We start from the raw sequence: 27,585 nt of genomic DNA on the forward strand, positions 1-27,585 counted from the left end.
TCTGTGGCAGGCACCTTCCTTCTTACTCTCTCTCTACTTTGGGCATCATGGTTTGTAATACAGTGAGAGAGTAATCCATATTTTTTTCCTATTCTCTGGAAGAATTTATGTACTAGTGGTGTTCTTTGAATGTTTAAGAGAATTTACTGATGAAGCTATTTGAGCCTTGAGATTTCTGTGAAAAGGGTTAAATTACTGATTCAATTTACTGTGTATCTGTATATATCTAGCGTTCTAGTATATTTTCTATGTGCTCTTGCATTGGTTTTTGTATTTTTGAACTTAATTATTCTTGAGAGTTTACTGGTAGCCTATTCTCTAAACTGGGATTATCTTGGAATAAACCAAAAACAAGTCATGATGTAATATGCAACTGTTTGAACTAAAAGATGAATTTTCCCAAGAAGTTTATTCATATTTTACTTCCAAAGCATCAGAAAAGATATCCTTTCCGAGAAACAGATTAAATCCTTCACTTTCCATTAGTCTCTTCTTTCTCTGAATGTGCTGGTAAATACATTCTCTCCCATTGTGTGCTTAGTTTATTGTAAATCATCTTTCTCTAATACTTGTGTATAGTGTCTATATAATGTGTAGTGTCAGGGGCTGGAGAGATACTATAGCAGATAGGGTGCTAGCCTGACATGTGGCTGACCTGGTTCAATCCCTGCTACCACAGACAGTCACCCAAGCCCATCAAAAGTACTTCTTCAGTACTTCAGTACTCAGGCGTAACCCCTGAGCCTTTTTAGGTGTGCTCTGCTGCCTTTCCTACCCACAAAAAAAAAAAAAAATCAAACCAAAACAAGAATAATGAGTGGTGTCAGGTGATTTTTGTCACTAACTTTAATGTAACCCAAAATACAAAATTTTCTTTATCATTTTCTCTATCATTTCCAAATTCTCTGATAAGAATTTACCAAAATTCAAGAATTCAAGACAGGACTGAAACAGGCTGCTTTGTTGTACTGCACAGTTCTCCTTTTAACTTTAGTTTTTCAGTATTTTGACACAATATTTTCAGCTCTTTAAATCTAGTGACTACAAAACCACTAACTGATTGTTTGAGAAAGAACATTGAGCTCTATATCTGTTACACTTGATAAAAATAGAAGAAAATATCTATTTTGGGTTGAATGCTTCTGTGAAGAAACGTTTCATTAAAGTGTGTCCCATTTGGACGTTATTGTTTTACATGTACATTTTTTATTTAAAAATAAATTCAGGAGACAGTCCCTTTAAATAGAAGTTTCCTGAACTGATTACTGATTGCCAATGAACTGATACAGATAAGTGAAGAGAAGGAAAGTTGTAAAATAAAGATTACTGACCATTAAAAGTCATTTGGAAACGAATCAACATTATTCTGAAATTATAATTTAATATAATATGATTCTAATTGAAAATCTGAATTGGTACCACAAGCACTTAACTTTTTCTAAAAAGAGGTAAATTCTGAGTTACAAAGTCATAATGCCATTTTATGTTCTTTTTGAAAATAATATGTAAAAAGATTTAATTAATATTATCATGGAAAAGTGACCAGTGATGCAAGTATTCAAAGAGAAAAAACGCAGAGTGGTTTTTTCACCCATAAAATAAGGAACTCTAAAGATATATCATTGACAGAATAGAAAAGTGGCTTTCATAGCTTTCAATAACTCAATAATGACACAAGTGAAGAAATATATTGCAACTTATCAAGGAGAGTAAAATATTTAAGTCACTATTTTTTTAACCACATGTTCTGATCTATGACCACACAAAAAAGCAATACATAGATATGACAATGTAATAAATTAGAAACATAATACTTTATAGTAAGGAACATAACAACATGTTATTGTATTTGCTTATCCAGACACTATTATAAAATAGTTGCCTTATGTAACTAAGAAGTTAAATATTCTACATATGAAAAACGCAATTATTTCCTATATAGAGTGACTAGAATGTATATTGAGTTTTGTGATTAATTACACTGAAAAATTACATAAAGGTTTTGTATTTAAAATTAGTGTTTGTTTTAGATGTTAATTCAAAGTTTGATAATGACTTCCAGACTCATTAGTCAATACTCAATTATCTTTAGTTCATTATCTCAGAGATGAGTCATGCTCAATGAAGTTCTTTGTCAGTTCATTTGTTTTTAAGATTCATGAAATTCAAAATTGATTAAATTTACTTTGTTTTGTTTTCTTCCTTTCTGTCTTATTTTTGTATGTCTTTGTCTTAGTAGATGCAAACACCAGTCTTTGGAAGTATTTCTTTATATGTGGTTATTATGTTTGTTCTAAATACAGTAAACTATGTAGAGCACTGACATAGAAAGTACAGATGTGGGCTGGAGCTAAAGCGCAGAAGACCTGGCATTTTGTTTTACATGTGGCTGACCGAGGTTTGATTCCCAGCACCCCATACAGACCCCAAGCCTATAGGAGTGATCACTGAGCACAGAGGCACGTAAGCCCTGAGCACCTTCAAGTGGGACCCCCCCCAAACAACAACAACAACATAAAACCACCCCAAGTCCCCAGATCAAACAAATAAAAAAAGTACAAAGAAATGAAAGGTTTAGTGGCACTCTCTTCACTAAAGAATGAGCAGCCATTCTTTCAGAGGAAAAGTTTTATTTTACTTACAGAGTTGGGGATGGGAGGTTACACATGACTGTGCTTAGGGCTTACTCCTGGCCCTGTGTTCAGGGTTCAATCCTGGCAATCCTCAGAGGACCATATGTGATGCCAGGGATTGAACCTACATCTGCTTCGTGCAAAATAAGAGCCTTACCTGCTATACTGTCTCTCTGGCTCCTCACAGAAAAAAATTTAAAGGGCTTTCTCAATCACCCATAATTGATTTAATCAAGAGAAATATAGTAGCAACTATATTTTAGGCCATTATCTGCTTAAAAATGAATATTTATGGAAAATTGCTATGAATGTTCTTATTTGGTTAACATGATATCCACATATATTTAACAACTATAAGTTTCTATGCAATTTTACTACTTAGAAGTTTCTTAAAAAGTCATGCCATTTAAATATATTAAATTTTTGCTTTTTTATCTCTTGAATTTGAGCAGAAACTACTAATGTATTATTAACTTGAAATATCATTTATTATTTAACTCAAGAAATTTGAAATTTCTGTCTGTGTGCAGAAATATGGTCTGAAGAGAAGCAGCAATAAATTAGAAGGAAGACCAATAAAGTGAAGATAGTTACTTGAGTCAGCCCTTGTTTGCAGTTCTCTGGCTTGATGGAGGAGGTTCTCACTTTCATCTTTATGGTAAATGATTTGAGTATCAATCCCACTCACAGCCTACAAAAGAATTGATGGAGAGGATATGAATGATGGCAGAAGAAATCAGTTTTCCATGATGTTAACATTTAAATGACACAGCTTATCACTGAAGACCAAGCACAACTCACAGCTTTGTTTTCATAGCTAAAAATCAAGGTCAAATGCAAAGAAATGTGAATGTGAGAAGATAATGTCATTGGCCTTTCTCAGATAAACACATTTCATGAACAATTCAGTGAACTTAGAATAGTATTTGACCAAGGATCGACTAATGTGTTATTTATGTGGAAGTCATATAATAAATAATTTTTGAGTTGAAAAATCCAAATGTATGCATAAAGCATCTTCTCTATCATCCAGAGCTCATCTGAAATATGTTTTATTCAGGGACTCTGGCTTTTAAAAGGTTGTCAAGGAACTGGCATTTACTGCCTTTTTGAAGAATTTGTACAACTGAGAACTTTGTAACATAAATAAACCCGTCTTCTTTTAGACCTCCTTCCCTTTCTTCTCTCTGTATTACATCAGAAGCTCAAGAGACGATATTAGAAAATAGAGAGACATAAGTTGGGAGAAACAACCCTTTCATGGACTTTAAAATAAGGGAAGGCCTGAAGAAATAGACACATGGCAGAGAATGTATATTGCATGTGCTAAGACCTTGAGTTCTGTCTGCCTTTGGGGTCACATGTCCTCCCTCCAGCACCACTGCATGTGGCACTGGTAGACTCTAAGCACTACCAAGTGGAGTATTGTTAGGGAAGGTCCCCAGGTCCCCCAAGCAGTGCTGGGGAATGGGAGGGTGCTATAAAGAAATTAAGAGAATACTCACATCGTAAATTCGCTCTGTGATGTTCAAAGCCAATTCTGCTGTTTCATTGGCTTCATTAACATAATTAGCAATGTTTTCATAGACATTTGAGGCATCCAAAGCCTTCTGGACCAGTCCATTCATATCTGAACTGTGCAAATTCCTGTTAATAAACAAGTGAGCCATTATTTCTCTATTTCCTTGGTTTTAATACTTTAAGGATCGCAGGGACTTCCTGTTCTAAGCCTGGCAAGATATTGCTAACTGCCTTTCGTGGAACCACATCTTTGCACTCTTCTGCCTTTGGTACACTCAAAGCTTCACCGAATTCTAGATCCATGTCAACTGCCTGCCTGGCAATAGCCCCTGGGAAAAGGAATGATTAAAGGCAGTTCTCACTATTGTCAAGGAGAGATTTGTTTTTGCAGTGGTGGTTGGGGAGGAATGAACCCACAGTCTTCCCCACCTACTGCTTACCCATATTCCACATGGTTAGTCCCTTTCCAAAAAAAGCAAACAAACAAACAAAAACTACTTGTGATGCTGGGGATGGAACTCAGAGCGTCACAGTAGCAGGGCAAGTACGCTACCACTTGAGTTTTCTTCCTAGCTGCATGTCTATCATTCTTACGACACTTGTGATGTATACATTGCTATTCTCTTTGTGAAAAAAACCAAGAGTGAGAGAGGCTCAGTGGTCTGCCTGGAGCACACATCACCCAGGACTATCTCGCGCTGGAGGCCCAGCCCCCACCCTTAAGTGCAGAACTCCAGGCTGCCCCCTCTTTGCTCCCTTCACATGTTCCCTGTCTCTGTCCCTTTCTGATTTCTGGAAGGTTCACTTAACATTTACTCAGCATCCCTCATGTACTGGACATTCTCACATGGGAGTTAGAAATATGTAGAGCAAATATTACTTCAGTGTATTTTATTATAATGTTAATGATGCAGAAAAGAATATGATTCCTGCTGCAGCCACTATGGTGTGTTGATACCTTCTTTTCTCCAGGTCTCTGCAGCTTTTCCAAGTGCTCTGGTTTTATCCCATCCCCAGTGGTGTGCAGTTGTTCACAGGCATGTTTAAATTGTTCCAGTCTGAGTGTGGTGTATGTGTGTGTGTGTGTGTGTGTGTGTGTTTGTGTGTGTGTTTGTGGTGTTTTTGTTGTTGTTGTTGTTGAGTGAAGCCTATCCTAGAACGTCAGGGAACATGGTAGGAACAAACTCTGCCCTGCAGAGATGATTTCCTGATCTAAATACTTGCTGCCTGTCATCCCTTATGTTCTTGGGAATGGCACAGGAAGTAAATATTCAGTTTATTTTAAAAGAAAAGAGAAATAGGACTGAATATTGCAAACATATATTAATGCACATAAGATTTGCTGGCTAGAGTAAGTGGTGAGAACAAAGAACTTAAAAAAAAAGTCTTTGCTTTTGTGCTTCCAAAATTATTTTTGTTTGACAGAGAAGGAACAAATCACTGGGTATACCAGACAGATGTGGAAAAATTATTCACATTTTGAAGAGAGGATGCCTATACATTTGGATGTTTCCCTGAATACCATTAGTCACAGACACAAAAAGCATTTCAGGGTGATTGATATTTCTAATCATGTTCTATAAAGCATGTTCCCTTAGGATCATGACAGAACAATGCTGTAGGATGGCCTTTAGAGAGTTTGTTTTGGGATCCCTGTTATCACTAAAATGTCATCACTAAAACAGATGTCACCACTAAAATAATGAAAGGATGTTGAAAAGAGCAGTAGAATGAATCTCAAAAGCAATATTCTACCAGTGCAGTGCATTATCAAAGACAGTATTTTCTATAGGTCCCACTTTATTAACTTGATCAAAATCAAATTTTTTTTGGGGGGGAGAACACTCAACAAGCTGAATATAATGCCAACCAGACCAGACCAGATTGGAAGTGGCATAGGGGCACTGGTGGAGAGTCGTGGACACATTAGTAATATTGGGGAGCAGTAACTTTATACAGAAATACGCATACTTTGTTTTCTGACTTCACCTGGTGGTTCTCAGAGCTTACTTCTGACTCTGCTCAGTGACCATTCCTGGTGAAGCTCAGAGGACTATATGAGACTGTATGGATAGAACCCAGGTTGGTTGCATGCAAGGCAGGTGCCCTACCCACTGCACTATTGCTCTGGTCTCAATGGCAATCTTTAACATTATTGTAAAATGTCTTATCTCAACTATAACAAAGTGTAAAATAAATACATAAAACTTTTTAAGGGAAATAAAAAGCATCTCATACACAAAACTTCCTTCCCATAACATCTTTCTCTTTCAATTCTCAGGATATTTGAGAGATTATCTGAAAACTTCAGCAATCAGCAATAAAAGATTATTTTAAATATTGTTTGGAACCTGTACTACAAAGTGGTAGTAATTAAAATAATATGGCATTAGAATAAAAACAGACCCTCATATCAATGGGACGGGCTTGAATATCCTGAGGCAGACTATCAGGTTAATCTTCAATAAAGCAGCAAAAATATGAAGCGGAGCATGGAAAGCCTCTTCAACAAGTGATGTTGGGAAAACTGGTTAGTTACATGCAAAAAATTAAAGTAGACCTCTTTCTAATGCCATGCACAGAAATTAAATCAAAATGAATTAAAGACCTGAATTGATATTAGACCTGAATTCGTAAGTACAAAGAGGAAAACATGGACAGAACTCTTCATGACATTGGAGCTAAAAGCATCTTTAAGGAAGAAACACCACCGACCAAATAAGTGAAAGCAAAGATAAACAAGTAAGACTACATTAAACTAAGATACTTCAACACCTCAAAGGAAACAATGAACAAGAGATCAAAATAACCCACAAATAGAAAAAATTATTTACCAACACTAATCTAATAAGGGGTTAATATCCATTTTTTATATATAAGGCACCGGTAGAACTTTACAAGAAAAAAACAGTCAAGCCATCAAAAAATGGGGCTATTCACAATATCCAGAAGCTGGAAACAACCAAAGTGCCTGAGAAGAGATGAGTGGATAAAGAAATTAGGGTACATCTACACAATGAAACATTCAGCGTTAGGGGAAATGAAGCTATGAAATTTGCTTATGTGTGAATGGACATGAAGAGTATCATGCTGAGTGAAATGAGTCAGATGGAGAGAGACAGACATAGAATGATTTCACTCATTTGAAGCATATGAAAATGATATATAGTATGAGAATAACACCCAAAGACAATTTCTACAAGGTCCATGGTAGGAAGATTGCCACAAGGTGGTGGGGGGACGGTAGTTAGGACGGAGAAGGGACCACTATGAAAATGGTATAACATCATCACTCTAGACAAGAACTGAGTGCTGAAAAGAGGTAAAATGATATGCATGATAGACTTTTAGTAACAGCATTGTAAACCATAGTGCCTAAAATGAAAAAAGAGGGGCTGGAGAGAGAAAGAAAAAAAGTATCTGCTATAGAGGCAGGCTGAGGAGCAGGGCAAGAGGAAACTGGGGACACTGGTGGTGGGAAATGTACACTGATGAAGAGATGGGTGTTTGAATATTGTATAACTAACTATGTAACTGTATCTCACAATAAAGGAGATAAAAAAAATGATAACTTTCACACAAGCAAGGGAGTCTTAACTGGTACATGTGGAGCAGGGTGATGGGCACGGGAGTAGGAAAAACCCAACCTTGCAAATCGGTCCTGAAGTGAAACCTTGCAAGAGGAAGTAACTGGGTAGAGATAACAGGGTGCCTACATCATAGGTCCAGCCTTCAGCCTCACTTGATCCCCTAGTAATGGATCTCTAAACGCAGAAACTGTCATGTACACCTTAAGCAAGTCATTCTAACCACAACAGGTAGCTTTGAAGGGGACTGGACTGGGGGCAAAGCAAAGGAAAAAAAGTGATAGGCCAATAGTGTTAAGCTCTATGTGATTGGATCTCCTATAAGCCAAGACCCTCTATAAAAATGTGTGTATTTGGCAATAAAGTGATCTGTGATCAACTGCTCCCAGAGGGGTTTCTCCACGTGTTTGTACTCCTTCACCCAACAGTCAGGCTCCTGCCGGACCCGGTGTGCAACATGTCTGGGCATGTTGGGGATAACTGTTCCCCAACAGTTATGCAAATTAATCTTAATAAAACTGTTACATATATATAAAATATTGCATGTGGAGGGGTGGGGTGGTGCCCCCAAGCAAGGAGACCCAGGGGTTACTCCCAGCAATAGTTGGCCAACTGAGATGTACAGATCAATGTGTGGGCTTAGTGATGTGGTGTTGCAATGGGTCAGCAGACCTGGGTGCCACAAGGGTCACCCAGCAGTATTTTGGGGTTCGTGGGGGGTCTGGGGGTAGATTTCTGGGCCTCCGGTATGCAAGGCAAGTTCTCTAGTTTTATGAGCTATTCACTCTGTTACTTAAGTTTTCAACATAAAGTGATAATGGCTTTTATTGTTTCCTTGACCTTTACAGATCCTTGTTTCTAATTGCCATATCTGCAATCTTTCTCCATAGTTATCTCATTATTTACCTATTATCTCAGGGTCATGAATTCAATTCCAATCTTTCAGTACATTTCAATTAACATTAACTGAGTGCCCAAAGGGAGCATGGCTCTGTTCCAGTTGCTGTGAGGAAAATTGTCAATTGATTTTCTCTTAACAGGTATTAAGTCAAATAGTTCCTGCTGGGCACTGTAGAGTCTGGAAGTCAGTTGTGTTGCCAATTTCCTGCCTATTTTATTTAATACATTTGGTGTAGAGAACTAGTGCTGTCTAGGAAACAAATAGGTGGCAAAAGTAGAATTAGACCTTGTAAAAGGATTGGACTCACTTGGTAGAATTTTGTGTAGTTGTTATCCCCTGACCAAACTGTGTTTAGATGATCAGATTAGCAATTGTGGAACGAACTCCCCTCACCCCCAGTCATAACACAGATATCTCATAGGACAGATTTTTGAAAATTACCTTTAAAGCTATTTGCAATGATCAGCTTTTTGCAATTTCCTGTAATGAACAACTGGATCTCAGACTGACCAACTAATGAAACATATAAACCAGCAAACTTAAACCAAACTGCACTACCCCAGTAACTCTGGCATGTGGAATTAAATAAAAATAATGTATCAGCCCATGTAGATATTTGAATTATAAAAACAGGTTCTTACCTGCTCAATTCATCAGCTTCTAGTTGAAGATTTTGTGCATGGTCAATAGCTTCTCGGACTAAATCATAACTGAGGTTACTCAAGTTGGCTAACTTTTCTTGCAGTTCATTTTTGGCTCCATCTATTTCGGCAAAAATTCCGGATGCATTCTAAAGACAATTTTTTAAAAAATGAATTGGATTTAGAAGAATGTAAAGCATGTTTTTCAGGAGACACTGAAAGATAATTTCTTCCTCATTATGAGGTCAAGTAAATTTCAGGTCAGGTCTACTCAAGTCTAGAGTATTACAGATAGGCATTCACCTATTTCTCTTACATCTTTCTTTCACTCCTTCTTTCTTACTTATTGCTTTCTTAGCATTCAGATATTGCCATTTTTAACCTGAAAGCTAAACAAATTAAAATAAATCTAGTCTCAGGACTGGAGAGATAGTACAGGAATAGGGCACTTGTCTTGCACACAGGCAACATGGACCCCTGGCACTCCCATATAGTGCTCTAAGCCTGCAAGGAGTGATTCCTGAGCATAGAGCCAGGCGTATAGCCTAAGCACTGCCAGATATGGCCCCCAAACCAAAAAAATTTAAATGAACAAAAATCCCCTAGCTCCTGTGACACTGTTCAATTTCATAGTGCTTTGATTCACTGTATTTTTAGAAAATTTCTGCTTAATTTTTTTTTTTTTACTTTTTGGGTCACACCCGGCGATGCACAGGGGTCACTCCTGGCTCTACACTCAGGAATCACCCCTGGTGGTGCTCAGGGGACCGTATGGGATGCTGGAAATCAAACCTGGGTTGGCCACGTGCAAGGCAAATGCCCTACCCGCTGTGCTATCGCTCCAGCCCCTCTGCTTAACATTTTTTAAAGTAGTTTTTTTTATTTTGCATACTAAATATACAAAACTTTATTAAATACAAAAATTATAAGTGAAGTATATATAGGATAAATCTAAATTTCAATACATATTTCTTTCTGCCAAGTTACCTGTGCTATTCTATATGTGTCTATCAGCAGCCCCTACCCATGTGTGGAGTTGTAAAGCAACTGAAATGCAAGTGCCTTGAAAAGATAATTTTTTTAATTTTATTTACTTTCAGTAACTTAAACTTAAATAATGTATGTGGCTAAGTGCCACTACACAATGAAAGAAACTGAAAAAAAAAATTCGGTCCCCTGAACATATTTTTATAATGCCAACTCCCTTATTAGGTTTGAGTTGCATTTGCTTATCCTTTGGTGACACTGAGCCCTGTTGTTATCTGCTGACTAGACAGACTTAAGCAAGTAACAAATGTCTTTACCTTTATTATATCATCAAGTTCTGAAAGAGTCAGCCGAGGTGTTTCTAGAGAGTCTGAAGATGTCCTCAGAGTTGCATTCACACCTTCCACCTGTTCCATCACTCTTTCATGTTGTTTCTGTGGGAAGGAAGAAAAGGGACAGCTGAAGAGAGCGAAGCATCAGGGAGTGATAAGCATCAACATCATGTCACTGCATGCAGAAAACCTGCATTCCTGTCTTAGCCACATCACCTAAATGCTGTGTGATTGGGGAGTTCTCACTAACTAGTGCTCAAGCACTCATTTTTATTGGTTAAAATTGAGATGGCCCCATCTTTCAATGTCATTGAGGTAACATGGTTACAATACTTTTTACTAGGTTATGCCTAAGGTGTAGCATCACTTTCAGTCTGCCTTATCTTCCTATCTTCTCACCCCTCCACCAAAGTGAGATTTCATTGTGCCCATCAGTATCTCAGTGTCAACGTCTCATCTTTAACTTGGAAATAACAAAGGTGAGTATATTTTGAGAAATGAAGCATGGAGCTATGATTATTACTTAGACTATCACCATCTTGAAAGAGTTTAACACTTTAGTGAGGATCGGGACCCTTTTATCCATCAATGCATAGTAGGACAGTAGATACAGAACTGAACAGTGGCTCAGGTTGCAGTGTTTGAAAGATGAATTCTCAAAAATACATTTAATATGTGCTAACTTTAGGTCAACTAGTTCATGTGTGCAGGAAAAGTCTTCATGTCATTTAAAGCTATTTAAATAGTCCCATTATTATAACATAAAACTCTGATCTTGCACCTATCATGTTGAGCAATTTTTCTGCTGGTGCTCGAATGATTTGAGGAAGAAAATTTCCCAAGTGCTAAAATATTTTTAATGAATTATTTAATTTTGGAGTTCAAGGGACAGGGAATGTTGTGACCCTGAGTAATTATGGAGATTCAAATGAATTCAGAGTTTGAAAGCAACACAGAACAAAATTTTAAGAGGGAAAAGCAGAAGACTCATTTTATAGTCTAAGTGAAAAACAGTTGAAGTTACTTTAAAAATGGTAAAAGCACCACAAAGAATGATTGCTTAGCACAAAGCCAAGAGCCAAGATGCTTAATCCTTGAGCATCGCCATATCTGACTCCCTTCCCACCCTCCTCAAGTCAGGGGTACCACATCTCCTGGCAGATTGATCTGAGCGCCTTGCATTCTGAGGAGGAAGACAGCTAGTCCCAGAACTGTATGATGAAGAGGGAACCTTTGGGAGATTGAAGTTTGGGTGGATGGCAGGTGAGAACATTTTCTGAGCACTTTATTCTTTTTTTTGCTGAGACAATCCTAAGGCTAGATCCCCACCCTTATTAGCTCAAATAGGGGCCAACCTAATACATCAGCATTTAGGAAGGATGTGGAACTGAGTAACACTTTAAAAAATGGTAATTTAAATTGTAATCGAAAGATGTAAATTATGGCTTTCTGGGATGTCATAGAAAAATTATGAAATAATAGATTCAGAATGACATACTTTAAAATTTTCTAGGTCCACTGCAGTATCCATTTTTTTTTTAATTCCATGCAGTCCTTCCTTGTTTAGCAGAAAGGACAAATAAAACCCATCTTCTCTAAATATGTAGTATTTATCTGTAGACAATGAAGGCCAAGAAGAATAAAATAATCCCATTTAATATCCTCTTAATGCAAGAATGTGTAATTACAAAAGGCAGCAGCACTCTATTTCTCTCGCTGCCCATGTTCGGTGGTGTCACGCCGCTTCCCCCACCCCAGGGAGGTTGATGGCGATGGGCAGGTGAAGGAAGGAGAGCCAGGCCAGTTGGTCTCAGTTGAAGTTTATTCCATTCCCATCTCCATTCTCCTCTGATTCTCCTCTTGCTTCATCCTCCCCCATGCTACTTCATTCTCCTTCTGGATCCCCCTTCATACTCCTTCTGGCTCTGGATCCCCCTTCTGCTTCTCTCTCTCCTGAGCCCCTCTCGCTCTCACTTCTGACTCTGTCTCTTACTTGTGACTCTGACCCTTACTTCTGATTCTGACCCTTACTTCTGACTCTGACTCTCACTCGCACTGTGCTCTTTCTTTCCCCTGCTTCTGACTCTGATGCCTCCCTGATTCTCTTTTGCCTTGTGCTCTGCTTCTGTGTCTTCACCCTTACTTCTCCTACAGTCTTAGTTTATATAGCAATCACATAGGGTGGTGACAAAGGTGGGTTGAACATTAACAAATCAACAAAGAGGGGTAAGTTCACTCCTCCAGGAGATGAACAAAATCTCATTTTAGGAGATTACTTCAGATTACTAGGAGATCCGCTCAAGGGTGGGATCCTAACGAGAGTGTGTTTATTTCTTCTTTCATGAGCTAGTAATCCACTTAAATAGTTGTAGTAAATCTACTTCAAATATTTCTAGCAATGTCATTCTGTGTGAGCACAGTAAGAGATATATCAAACTTAAAGTTTGGTTCTCCCTGACGACATCTCACTATATATTTCAGACCACAGTCCTCAGGCCAGGTTAGTCTTCCTAATCCCAGCAGAGTCCTAATCTCGTCATTACTTTTGGATCATGACAGCATTTGTTCATGATCATGCCTTCATCTTATAGTTGAGTATTGTGGCGCTTTGACCTGGCCCATTTCGATGCTAGGGTAGCTCACAGATTGCCCTGGGTTCACTCAGTCCCTCATCGGGACCCTGCTTTTGGGGTGCTAGGAACTAAGGGAACTGAGTTGAGAAAGCAGATGCCCAGGAGTAAATATTATTGGAGTTAATCAACTCCCAAGTTACAAAGCATAATATTAACGGTCTTCCTGTGTCTATAAAAAAAGGACATTGCTTTAAAGTAAACTATGCAAAAGATGGAGAAAAGCAATATTTAACTTACATTACAAGTTCAATGTTCTAGAAGGATCTGATCTTACAAGTTAACAGAATCTGATTAGGGGAAAAGGTGATTAACTGGTTGGGGAGGAGAGCACAGTGAAGAGTTTACAGATAAACAGGAATGGGAGTGACTCAGGAGCACTGTGATGGGTGTAACCAGATGAACCTAAGTTCCCTGCAGCAAGGCTGAAAGGACAAACCCAATGTTATACTACACAAGAACATTGAAAATCAATTTTCCTTCATTATTCATCAAGCTTAATACTTATACTATTTGGGATTAATTATTTTATCACCACAAGGAAAGGTGGTGATAAAATAATACACTACTATTCAAAAGCAATCTTTCACATGTATATATTAATTTATGTAAAGAAAAGAGGTAAAAAATGGTTAGATTTATTTATCTATATTACAGCAATTTTGCATCACAGAAACTGAGATATAACTCATTCTGTGCTTATATTTGAATGGCCTTACTCCAAGATCATGGCCATAGTTCAAAGCTGTAAGCTAACAGCATTACATAATAAGCTTATTTGCAAGACTTGGAAAACTCAAGGTTTTCCTACTTGTTATCTATAGCACTAGACAGAAATGAATAAAATTTGCTTTGAAACAAAGAGATTCCCATAGAAGATGGTCCATTTGAACCAAAGAAAGACTTGGAGAACAGTTATAAAAATAACATAATTGGCACTACTTAGTATGCTTCTGTATTCATTTCACATATGCAGATTTTTTGATCTTAAAAAACTAGAATTGTAGCGAGAAGGCAAAATTTTGGACTCTGCAAATTCCAAACTTGTACTTCCTAAAGAGTATTTTAGCTACATATTTTAAAAACATGGGATCTTATATTTACTTCATAAAGATTTTTGTCATTAGGGTATTTGATGTTAAATAAGTGATGTAACTATTAGTTGTGCAGTTACTGCTTACATACATCTACATGGTAAAACTGTGGGGTGGGGTTTTTTTGCATTGAATAAAGATGGAAATTTTGGTCTTACTCTTTTTTTAAGCTATTTGCATGTCTAATAGTGAAATGTGAAGTAAAGCCAATTGCATTTGAGAGAGTAGACAGATTTATGAAAAGTTGATCATAACAAGGAAATAGAAAGGCACATAAGACCTTCTATGGTATTGTTAGAGAAAGAGAGAGAGAAAGAGAGAGAGAGAGAGAGAAGGAAAATATCTGACATAAGGTAGGCTGGGGGAGTGAGGGGTTGGGACGGGAGGGAAAACTGGGGACATTTGTATCAGGAAGTGTGCACTGGTGAAGAGATGGGTGTTGGAACATTGTATAACTGAAACTCAATCATGAAGGGCTTTGTCACTGTGTATCTCATGGTGATTCAATTGAAACATCTTAAAAAGAAAGAAATAATGGCACTTAGGCTAGAACAATTTCAGAAGGGCAAGGAGAAAAGGGTTAAAAATAGTATGATGGTAAATAAAATTAGCAAGCTAGATTCAGGTGTAGAAGAGGAGGGACAATTCAAGGATAATCCTGAGTCCTCATTACTATTTCGAAATCTGTATGAAGAAATTATGTGTTATACTTAAAGTTTCCTTGTGTAGTGTAATAATTCATGTGTTAAACCAGGAATACTTTCCTGATCATTATTATTATTATTCTAAAAACATTGGGTTTGCACCTTTAAAAATTGGTGGTGAATACTGCAATTAACTTTATTTAGAGTATTTTACAGTGATGACTAAAAATCAGGGTAGAAACCCAAGTTGTTAGTTGGTTGCCAATATAAAACAAACAATGGAAATAGTAAATTTGTTCATAGTTATTTCCTATTTTCTTATTTCCTATTTTTTATTTTGCTTTTATACCCTTATATTCAAGTACATCCAAAGATCCACATGTTTTCCTAATGCAAGATAACATCTCTCAATGGTGGTTGTTGTGAATGTACACCTTGTGCAGAGCAGATGTGACAATCAGTTCTGTTCTCTAAACGTGGGTGTGCACAAAGCCTCTGGTCCCACAGACAACCACCACTGCAAACTATGGTCATGTATAGACATTGTCTTTCACCTCTTTGTATTTGCATGACTTTGGCTTGAATAAATACTCTCTCTTCTACTGTTGGCCAGCCAGCCTATGAGATATGCCTTTTTGAGTTTACAAATATCTCTGCAGGGCTGCTTCGGTGTCCTAGAACTCTCAGTATAAGTTAGGAATAGTAATAGCTAACAGTTTACTCACTTGCGAGAGTAATAATTGATAGGAACTCAACAATTATTAAATTTTAATTTTATTTACATGCACATAATTATATTAGTAAATAGAGGTGGAAAATACAAATATTTAAGCAACATACATATTTAAATATAACAATATTATTAAGTATATCATCCCTTCTTATTTTCATTTCATATTGTCTATGATGGAAAAGCATTTCTAGTTATTGTGCACTATACCTCATGTTCCCGCTGCCTGGCTGTTATTGCCCTGTTCATATCTTCAGCATCCCTGACACGGTCAAGAGCCTGGTCAAGTGATTCCTGGAGGTCTGAAAACTTAGCATTGTAGTCGTCCAGCTGCTCCAAAACGACCGGAAACAAAGAGCGAGTATCATTGTACAATCTCTGCCAATTCTCAGCCTGGTTTAACACTGGGAAGAAATGAATATAGATTGAGTCTGGCCTCTGCCTCCTTCCATTCTGTCTAGCATTTAGCAGAGTTGGACTCTGCCTTCTTTAGCAATAGAGATAAAGCTGCTCATAAAAATAGAACCATATTTTAGATTTAAAGCAAACCAATACTACGTTTTAGGGTTTGAGAGAACCTGGAAGCAGTCAGGCAGAAAAAGGTTCTGATTGTTTTCCTACTGAGACTATGTTTCATGTAGAAACTACAACCTTATTAACAATTTTATGGTATAAAGAGAATTTGGATATACTATAGATTCCCTATTATAAAGAACAATGATCTTATCTGACAAATGACATTCACGTTTACTCTTTTTCTGCATTCTCTCCAGATAATTCTTTCCAGTTAGCTTCTTTTGTAAAAGCTAAGTCATTGTTTTGAACATAAAGATGCAAAATGGCAATGGATGCGAAAAGCATTCATTCTTTTGTTATTGTTAGTGTGGAGGTCATTCCAAGTGATGCTCAGAAGCTGCCAGGTTCTCCCAGTGGTGCTGGCGATGAGGGGAGGTTGTCATGTTGTAAGGGAATCAGACGTAGGGCTCACGCAGGAAAGATGTGTGCTCCATCTCTAGCTCACAAGATGAGTCTTCTTAAATTTTGAATTGTTTCAATTTTCTGATCAAAGCTATAAAAATGGATTTCATAACACATTTTTCCATGAGATATCAGCCTGTCTGGTTGAGATTTTGTCTTTTCTTTATTCATTGTGATCAGAAGATACCAGATCAGAGGCTGAGTAAAAAAGTGGTTAAAAAAGCATTCACTGGGCCAGAGTGATAGTATAGCAGGGAGGGAGTTTGCCTTGCACGAAGCCGACCTGAGTTCAATCCCTGACATCCCATATGGTCCCCTAAGCAACACCAGGAGTAATTCCTGAGTGCAAAGCCAAAAGTAACTCCTGGGTGTGACCCAAAAATCAAAAAAAAAAAAAAAAAAGGAAAAAAAAGAAAAAGCATTCACTTGGTAGGAGGCCTCAGTGAGACATATTTGCTCCCATTTCTCTATGGCAGTCTTGTTAAATTGCAAAATAGACAAGGTGTTGGAAGTCTTTGGCTCTAATGTTATGGTGACAGTCTTTATGACTGTCATCTCAACCAGACAGAAATGGAGCCTGAGATTCTTGGCTCCAAGACTTTGTATATTTGGTATTATAATATGCCTTAATGTAAAAATAATGTTCTTCTTTACAATTAACACTGGTGGTGGGATAGGTGATGGAATACTGTGTGTCTAAAACTCAATTATGAAAAACTTTGTAAATCACAGTGGTGCTTGAATAAAATTAAAAAAATTAAAAACTGTTCTTTAGAGTAATTGTTTGCAGAAGTTGAGAGTGACATCTGTAGGACACTGTGCTAGTTTAGGTATTAATAATCCTTTTGTGTTACAGACATCTTTGCCATCTACTGAAGTGTTCACTACCCTTTTAATAATGTTTTAAAATGTACGAAAGGTGATTCAGGAATGTGGCTCAGTGGTAGAGCACCTGCCTGACAGGTCTGAGGCCTTGGGTTTGATCAATCTCTGATACTGCAAAAATAAATAAAAATGTATAAATGAAAATGTGTAGAATTGGAAGCTGGAGTGATAGCACAGCGGGTAGGGCGTTTGCCTTGCACGCAGCTAACCCGGGTTTGATTCCCAGCATCCCATATGATCCCCTGAGCATGGCCAGGGGTGATTCCTGAGTGCAGAGCCAGGAGTAACCCCTGTGCATCACCAGATGTGACCCAAAAAACAAACAAACAAAAAAATGTGTAGAATTAAAAAAGGATCAATATTTTTAAAATGGTCAAATAAAAGTGTCTATCAATGCATAAAATTATAAGCTCTAGAGGTGGAACTGTAATACTACATCAAATTACTCTAACTGTAAGTTACTGGTTAACAAAACTAGTACTGAATTTTTTTAAATTTTATTTATATTTTTATTTGGAGGGTGGGGGACATATCTGGCAGTTCTTGGGGCGTACTCCTGACTCTGCAGTCAGGGATCACTCCTGGTGGGACTCAGGGGTGTATATATAGTGCCAGGGATCGAACCCACATTGACCTGTGCAAGACCAGCACCCTGCCCGCTGTACTAGTTGTACTATTGCTTCAGCCCAAAGTTATGAGCTAATAGCAACCACTGAAAGACATGTAAATATATATATTTTGTATTGGTGGTACAGATAAAAAGGACACAGGGTTCAAGGAAGTAGTTCATTATGATAAAATTTTCCTTGCATGTATGAGTTCCTGCGTTTGATCCCTGACACTGCCAAATAAACAAAGTTTTTTTTTTTTTGGGAGAGATGGTTTACACCTGGTGGTGTCCAGGAATTATTGCTGGCTCTACATTCAGGAATCACCCTGGCAGGGCTCAGGGAGACCATTTGGGGGTGCCAGGGATCAAAACTAGGTCAGATGCATGCAAGACAACTGTACTGCTATAGTACTTCTCCAGCCCAGCCTGCTGTACTACTTCTCAGACCCCCAATAAATTAAAAGGACACAAGTTCATTGTAACTTTTCCCATGGAGTGTAATCTGTTTCTCACCCTTGAGTCTGAGATGATCTTGATAAGAGGAATGGATAAGGACACTACTGAGTTCCAGGACTGGGACTCAGGTCACCTTGCACTCCTCATTCTCAGAGTGCTGCCCCGGCATGAACATGCCTGACTTGCCTCATTGAGGGTAAGAAAGACCTCTCATTGAAAGAGCACTCCAGTTATCCTAAGGCCCTAGACTTGTGAATGTGAATAAGTTCACCCCATGAGGAGAGACTAGCTGTTTAGGCTTAGTCCAAACTGTTTAGGCTGTATCTAACCCAAATTGCCAGCTCATGTGACCAATCCATCTGTTGATGAGCAGAGTAATGTTTTAACTGAATACATCTGGGACAAAATGGTTACAGTTTAGTCATAACTATTACTTAAAAAGTGACAAAGTCATTGGTTCACTAATACAATTATGGCTTTTGCTTATACTCATCATTAAAGACTGTTGGAGGTTAAGTCCTTAAAAGTCATTCATGAACTTTAGAACATGAGAATTGTTGAATTTTGTAGCTTTACTGTCTACTCCATATGACTGCTCTCATTGTGATTCTGGAAATTGATTTTCTTGACTTTCCCTCCCATACTTTGTACATCTTAACCATCTTCTCAAAATTTTGAGAAAGACTTTAGTTATATTTTCAACTGTTTCCTGAATGATTTCCTGGGACCATATGGAAATTCTAAATAGATCCAAATACTGAGAATGGATATTGAGCTTTGATCTAATGTCACCTACGGCTCTTTGTCCCCTCCTAGATTGACAAAGAAACAAACAGGTGCTAAACTCTAGGAGTTAAAAGCACCTACATTCATGGGCTTCATCTGCCTCCTCATCCACAAGCTCTCGCTGAGTGAGAAATGGTTGACGGCGTCTAATCTCCTCAAGCATCTTCTGGGCCAAGCCCAGCTTCTCAGAGATTTCCTCAGAGCTAAGTTCCTGCTTTTCTCCATAGTACAGCATCTTGTTGTTGATCTCTGAAAGGAAAGATGCAGTGAGAGAAGGAGATGAGAGATGGCAGAGCACGTTGCTGATGTCACTGAAAACACTGACAAGTTAGAGCAAAGGGCAGGGCTGATCCTACAAAGGAGAGAATCATTTGAAGACAGTAAACTGATGTGAAACTGTGGCAAACACTGAAGAGAACCACATATTTGAGGGAGCAGTAGAGTTTGAGGAAACCATTCTTCTCAATTTTCTATTTGGTGTCAAAAGGCAAACAACCTATTACAAAAGCTGTCCTCACTTCAACTGGAAGTAGCTTCTGCAGTGTTGGAGAACACTAATGCTTCACACACACAAATCTGAGGATTTTAATGAAACTTTTATTTTTGGCCACACGTGGTGGTACTAGCTCAGGGGTTATTCCTGGCTCTCTCTTGAGGGATTACTCCTCATAGGGCTTAAGGGACTATTTGGGTACTGGGAATCAAACCTTGATCATTTCTTGATCTTGGTCATTTCTTGATCACTTTTATAGTGAGGTGATGGAGATTTGAGAGCTGGAGGGACATCTGAGATTCCAAGAACTTATTAGTTCTCTAAAAACTAACAGACCTGAGAACTTTGTTTCCTTTTACTATTACATATGGTTAGATGAAAATTATATAATTGGTACTTTGTCCTACAGCAACTCTGGGAGGAAGCACTTTATCTTCCTGGCATAAACGAAATTGTGTGTCTGTGGTTCACTGTGATCTGTATGGTTGGTCAGACAAGTTGGATAAACAAACACTAGTGCGACATAAATCAAACCAGAATAAGGGCATGTATTTTACATGGGTCCTAGCTAGAAGGTCAGACACAGTTATTTTAGGGATGGTTGAGAATAAGGAATGACACATAATCAGTGTTCCACTACATTCTTGAATTCTGAAAGAAGGGAGATAAATGGATGGGGGAGGAGCTTTTAATGCTACAAATATTGTTGAGAAACTTACAGGGCAATCAGATATGCTTAAAATTGTACAGAGAAGTTAACATTCATTTTTTAAGAAAAGTAAAAACATGAACTTCTGAAATAAACTAAACTTGGTCCTTAGTCCTTGGTCCTTCAGACCTAGGACTTATAATAATGAATTTGTTGCCAACTTTTTTACAGTTATTATATTTACAGTTTGGCTTACTTTATTATACTTATGTCAGGTATAGATTAGAAAAAAGGAAATGATAACAATAACATTTTGCCTTTGGTCTTTGGAGACTATTCAATTATTTTTAAAAGGTAAAAGCTGAAGGAAATTTTGTTTCCTATTTACATTTCTTTTGAATTTTTTCAACTTTTTCTATTCTTAAAGGGACATCAGAGAGGGTTTAGATTATTTCCAACTGAAACAACTTAGAGTGAAAATTTAAGTGACAACAAAGGCAATTATTTCTTCTGAATGGTTCAATAGGACGCTGGCTTATTTGCTGCCTTGAGGGACATTTATCTCTTAATTAGATGATATAAACTAATCTTGAGTCAATCTGACTTTTTGAAAAAGTCAATATAGTTACTATTGACTATATAAATAAAATAACTATTTTATTGGGAGATGCAAAAATATGAGTGTAAGTATGGGAGGTAAGTTTTTGAAATGTATGTCATCTGTTTTTATTGTGTATTATAATTATCAAAGGAAATATAGCAAATGATTAATGTTAGTTTAATATATACCTTTGCCTGGAATATGCTCCTATACCTTGGTATAAAGATATGAATCTCCTACTGTGGGTCCCTTTATTGCCCCTGTACCCCAAGATTCACTGAAGCTGTCAGCCTGTTCTTAAAATATAGGATAATAAAAATGAAGGCAATACTGAATCTTAGACTATGACTCAAGGAAATTCTTTTAATTTTTACCACCTGCAAAAGCACTTGGATTCTGTTAATAAATTGAAGACTGCTTTCAGCATGATCTTCAAATAGCTTCAAAAAAGCAGCCAGCACTTATCACAAGTTTGAGCACACATACACACTCCTGCGTGAAGGAAGGCAAAACTGCTACTAGGTTTTAGGGCAATGAAATCTCAGACGTGCCTTCCTTGCTCTTCTTCTGGCAGAGCATATTGCCTGACTGGTTCTTGAAAAATAACAGTAGGGTTCCTAATATGCCTAGGGTAATTTACTTAGGAAAATCTGTTATCTATCTAAAATCAGCATTTTTTAAAAACTAGAACAGGGCTTCTTAAACCTTTTCCATGTACAACTCTTTTTGGCCCAAGAATCTTTTATGTGATTGCAGGTATAAAAAAATATATGTCGGGGCTGGAGAGATAGCACAGCGGGTAGGGCGTTTGCCTTGCACGCGGCCGACCCGGGTTCAAATCCCAGCATCCCATATGGTCCCCTGAGCATGGCCAAGGGTAATTCCTGAGTGCAAAGCCAGGAGTAATCCCTGTGCATCGCCAGGTGTAACCCAAAAAGCAAAAAAATAAATAAATAAAAGTTCAGGGCAGTTCAAACACCAGGCTTCCAGTGCTTTATAAAATTAAAAAAATATATATATATATGTCTACAAACCCAACATTCACTGATAATAAATCTTAAAGAAATTTATTAAATACCCCCCTGCTGTTCAGTTAGCTGTGGGATCATGACCCACAGTTTAAGAAGTCAGGGTCTAGAGAAATATGATTCATACCCCTTGGATTTCAGAAACACTATGGCATGTAATTTTGTCTGCCAGGAAAGATCTTCTAACTTTCCACTTTGTAAAATGCCTGGAAAGGGAATATGCTATGATTAATTATGAAAACTCAACAGAAAACAATAAGAGTGCTCAGAAATCTCAGAGAAACAAACTTAAAAGGAAGAGCTCATTAACTTTAAACCTGTGACACCGGTGTCTCAAGATGCCAGAAGAGGAAATGACACATATCTGCTGAGCAGCTGGACAATGTGTGGACGAAAGTATTTAACAACAGTTTCTGGCATCTAATAAATATTAACTGTGGTCACTGATTTTTTAAAATTGTGGTTAATAACATGAATATCTCCTTGACTTTAAGGTGCATCAGGAGGGAACATATTTACCTTGGATTTTGTCTCTCATTTCATGGGCTTGCTCTACAAGCTGAGTTGCATGGTTAATAGTATCCATGCTTTCTTTCTGAGTCAGCTGGCCCTTTCTTGAGGCTTGAGTTTCCTGTAAATAATCCATATAAATACCAGATTATATTTAAGAGAAGGGAAATATTATATATAGATGCATCTGGAGGCATCAGATCCTATAAACATAAATTTCCCTGGCATGCAAAAGTTCTATAGCATATAAAATGTTCCAGAAATCAGCAAGGCTGATGTAATGATCAGCTTTAGAATTGCAGAATGCTATAAAATCTGAAGCTATTTCTATACATCAGTCATAGTTCAGTCCAAATCAACCACATTTTATATGTAATTTACCCTTTGAATTTTTACTATGCCTCAAGATGCCCAACTAGAAAATTGCCCGTGTCTGCAGATCAGTTTGGCACTGTGTGGGCTGAGGGGCTTATAGGTTCAAAGGGAAAACTGTGGAGAAAGTAGGCAGTCCTGAAATGTTCCATGCATCCACTGACTCCTGGGTGGTCCAACCACTGCTAAAATGGAATTACCACAGAGATATAAGGGATTATGCTTGCTAGGCTAAATACTGTTTTCAGTGCTTTATCCCAAACTCCCATCAGTGTTGATGGTACTTGTGTACAAATAGCTGCTCAAGTAGATTTGGCTTGGAGTGAATGGAATTCTTCTCCAAGAAGCTGACTCTATGCTCTTAGTCTGGGTACCACTTTTTCAATTGTTCCCCAAAGTATGGTGAAAATGAAATCCCAGTTCAAACATGACTTCTGAAGAAACGGTGTCTGGTCTTGTAGGTGTATTATTTCTGTGTGCTTGTGTAAAACACAGAGGCTGACCTAAAAATCGGTTCATGACCAGGACACTGGCCTGTATGTGCAGCTCTTGGGCTCAGAGAAATGAACTCCTGACCAACAGTGCTTCAGTCTGGCATTTGGAATGCCCACTTGGCTTAGCTAGTGCCTTTTTTTTTTTGATTCATCTTTGCATCAAAACACTCTAGATCTGAAAAGCCAGGATGATACAGGAGGATCTTTCCCGACAAAACCTGACAGATCCATTGTATAGTTTTCTCTCAGCAGAAGAGGGTCACAAACTTCTTTCATCCAGTTCTACCCCAGATGGTTATGCCAAGGTTTCACAGGGAATGTTTCTATGCTTCCCAAGCATGACACAAAATAGCAGTCTTTAAGGAAGAGAATATAGAAATGGTATACAATATACCAGATCCTTTTTATCAATCCCAAATCTCCTTTATGCCTTGCTTTTTTGACTAGCAATAACGCCATCAGTTTCTTCCCCAAGCACAGAGTTTTCTGGAAGAAAAATGAATTGCCCATAATTAATCTTTCTTTTGGCTTCTGCCATGTTTTCCAGAGATACAATATTTTTGATCACCCTAAAATAAATGATGTAGAAAATAAGATGGATTATATCCTGGATGGGGCTGGAGTGATAGCACAGCGGTTGGGCGTTCGCCTTTCATGCGGCTGACCCGTGTTTGATTCCTCCACCCCTCTCGGGGAGCACGGCAAGCTACGGAGAACATTGAGCCTGCATGGCAGAGCCTGGCAAGCTACCCGTACATATTGGATATGCCAAAAACAGTAACAATAAGTCTCTCAATGAGAGACATTACTGGTGCCCGCTCGAACAAATCGATGAGCAACGGGATGACAGTGATATCCTAGATGCCATCCCTTACATGATTTAAAACAAAATGAAACCAAACATGTAAGTAAATAAGAGAGTGGACAGAATCCAGTGGAAATAAACCTTTGAACTTTGACACCAAATTGGAGGCTGCTAGATGATGGCAGAGGGCCTGGGGACTGGGTCCCAAGGGGAGGACTAGAAATGGCATAGGAACAGTGGTGGTCTTTGCCATTTTGATGGTAATGGGATGAAGTAACATTTTACACCAACGGGATTAACATTAATACTATCATAACCTTGTTACCTCAGTATCAATAAAATATTTTAAAAACTATACAATGAAACATTTAGATGTTTTTTAAAAAATTATAGTTGACTTTTTATCCTGTTTAAATTGAGTTATACTTGCAAAATATAACACTCATATTTTTTACCTTGACTTCATACTTCAGGGAGAGTCCTATTTTTATTACTATGTTTATACAAGTCATTTCCTTCAAAAAATTTTTTTGAGGGGGACACACCTGGCAATGCTCAGGGTTTACTCATGGCTGTGCCTGGGGACCATGTGGGATGCTAAAGATCAAACTTGGGTCTGTCACATGCCAGGTAGAGCCTTATCTGTTGTACTCTTCCCAGTCCCTACAACTAATATATTTAAAAAAAAATTATTCGTGAATAACCGTGAGATAAAGTTACAGACTTACAAATTTTCAAGCTTGCATTTCAGTCATACAATGATCGAGTATTCATCCCTCCACCAGTGCCCATTTTCCACCACCAATGGTCCCAGCATCCCTCCCACCCCCCACCCTGTCCCCTTCAGCCCACCCCACCTCTGTGGCAGGGCATTGCCTTTTGTTCTCTCTCTCTTCTTGGGTGGCCTACAACTAATATCTTGATTTCAAACTTTTCACAAAAGCTCCAAAGGCAGTTCGAAGATGTCTTCTATCAAATGAACAGCAGAGGGCGCTTCTATATTTAATAAAAGACTGGCAAAGCCCACCATCTTACTGAACTTTTTGTTTGTTTTTTTAATCGAGATACACAGTTACAAAACTGTTCATGATTGGGTTTCAGTCAGACAATGTTCTAACATCTATGCCTCCACCAGCCATTTCCCACCACTAGAGACTGGGGACATCGGTGGTGGAGAATGTGCACTGATGGAGGAATAGGTGTTAGACCATTGTCTGACTGAAACTCAATCATGAAAGCTTTGAAACTGAATCTCGTGGTGATTCAATGATTAAAAAAACTAAAAATAAACAAAATGTACAATTATACAATAACTATATATCCAAAAAGTTTTAAATAAATCCTGGTTTTGGTTGATTAAAAAAAAAAAAAAGTAGGGCTGGAACAAAAACACAGCAGGTAGAGTGTTTGCCTTGCACACGGCCAACCCAAGCTCAATTCCTCTGTCCCTCTCCCTCTCAAAGAGCCCGGCAAGCTACCGAGAGTATCTCGCCCGCACAGCAGAACCTGGCAAGCTACCCATGGCGTATTAGATATGCCAAAAAGAGTAACAACAAGTCTCACAATGGAAACGTTATTGCTGCCCGCTCGAGCAAATCGATGAGCAATGGGATGACAGTGATACAGTGAAAAAAAGAGAAAAATGTGCAGGTATCTTTTGTTATGTAGTGGATTCTTTTCTATAACACCATTTAAAAAATCAAATATATTATGTGAGGATTATCATTAATATAGAGGGCGCTCATACACGATTGTTTAAGCTGGGATAATTTTGAGAGTAAAAGAGGGTAATTTTTAAGAATTACTGTAGGATACAAGCATATATCAGGACATTGCCATGATACCTACCATTTCAGAATCTGCATACTGCTATCTCCTAAAGAGCAAAGACTTCCTAGTACTTTACAATCCTTAATATCTTCTCTGGGATACACTTATATCTCTAACTGCCCTCTGGGCATCTACAGATACATTACCTGCAAATATTAAAACGTCCACACTGATCTGTTCTATACTTTTGGTCTTATTCATGCGTTTCTCCAACTCGAGCTTTCTTCCTTGCTGCTCCTCATATCTAATTGGTCACCAAATCATTTTAATTTCCTTGCTATTACTTGACTTTCAGGTCTTCTTCTAGTTTCTCATTATTATGATCCCTATTTATTCCAGTTCACTGAAAATTCTTTTCAGATGATACTAAAGTAACAATGAATCATTCATGTTTGGACTACCATGGCAGTCTCCTAAGGGACATCTCTATTTTCAGAGTCTTCACCTGCCCAACTCCTACTACTCAAAGGGATGTTCTATGAAATTTCAAACATCATCAGTTTATTGCTTTAATGCCCTCCAAAATTCACAGAATGAAACCTGTGTTTTACTGAGCCCAGTGGGAAAAGCTTCTCATGATCTGGCCTCTGAGGACTTCTTAATCCACTTTTCTTGCCTTGCAATTAAACATGCATAAGACCAAGGCGCAAATTCTTTGAGTTCCAAGAATACTATGTTGTTTCACATAGCTGCTTTGTGGCATCTTTTCCTGCTTAGAGGTATTTGATCAGCTCCTAGTCATTCTTTAGTGCACAAGGTCATACCCATCTTCTCTGAGAAGCCTTCCCTATCCATACCTCTCTGCTAGAATAGTTTATCATGTCTTCCTTAGAGTTATCTCATTAGCCTCTATTCCTGAACTACTTACAATATTTTTGTCTGTTTTCTTACTTAATATACTCTGAGTTCCTTGAGAATAGGAGACTGATTATATTTATTTCAGTACCCCTGTACCTGGTACATTCCATGATATACCAAGTGTAAGACGATACTTTGAATGAAAACTTAAAAAAAGAAAATTCTGCCTTTTTGTCAGTTAAAACTCACATTCACCTGTGTGGAGGCGATTTACTTTTATTCCAATGCCAAGGGCCTCTGTGTGTGTATTTGTGTAATCTCCAGGGAGGTTAGGGTCTTGCTCTTGCTCTCATGCTCTCTCTCTCTCTCTCTCTCTCTCTCTCTCTCTCTGTAACTCCCACATTGGGGGTAGCAGAATCAGCATATCAAAGGCCCTTTCTGATGGCCCATCAGTCTCAAGGGCGGAAATACCACCTAAGGGTATTTCTCTTCTCCTTAGTCCAATAAATTAATTAATATCTTAATTTTACTTCTAAATATTAGTTATTTTGTATGAACAGAGTAAGAGATAGATATATTGAGCTTGTAGG

General features: G+C 37.9%; 1 protein-coding gene across 2 annotated transcripts in view; it reads right to left on the reverse strand.

The window, feature by feature from the left end:
* Positions 1-27,585, reverse strand: part of LAMA4 (laminin subunit alpha 4) — a 160,874-nt gene that overhangs the window by 50,032 nt on the left and 83,257 nt on the right. For both annotated transcript variants that reach the window (XM_055135507.1, XM_055135509.1), the window contains 7 exons: positions 22,706-22,817; positions 19,497-19,664; positions 15,911-16,104; positions 10,588-10,704; positions 9,284-9,432; positions 4,139-4,280; positions 3,228-3,324 (listed from right to left, as the gene is read on the reverse strand). In XM_055135507.1, coding sequence (XP_054991482.1) covers positions 3,228-3,324; positions 4,139-4,280; positions 9,284-9,432; positions 10,588-10,704; positions 15,911-16,104; positions 19,497-19,664; positions 22,706-22,817 — 979 coding nt within the window. The remainder of the gene's footprint in view (positions 1-3,227; positions 3,325-4,138; positions 4,281-9,283; positions 9,433-10,587; positions 10,705-15,910; positions 16,105-19,496; positions 19,665-22,705; positions 22,818-27,585) is intronic.

Source organism: Sorex araneus, chromosome 4 (genome assembly GCF_027595985.1).
Source record: "Sorex araneus isolate mSorAra2 chromosome 4, mSorAra2.pri, whole genome shotgun sequence".
NCBI classification, from domain to species: Eukaryota; Metazoa; Chordata; class Mammalia; order Eulipotyphla; family Soricidae; genus Sorex; species Sorex araneus.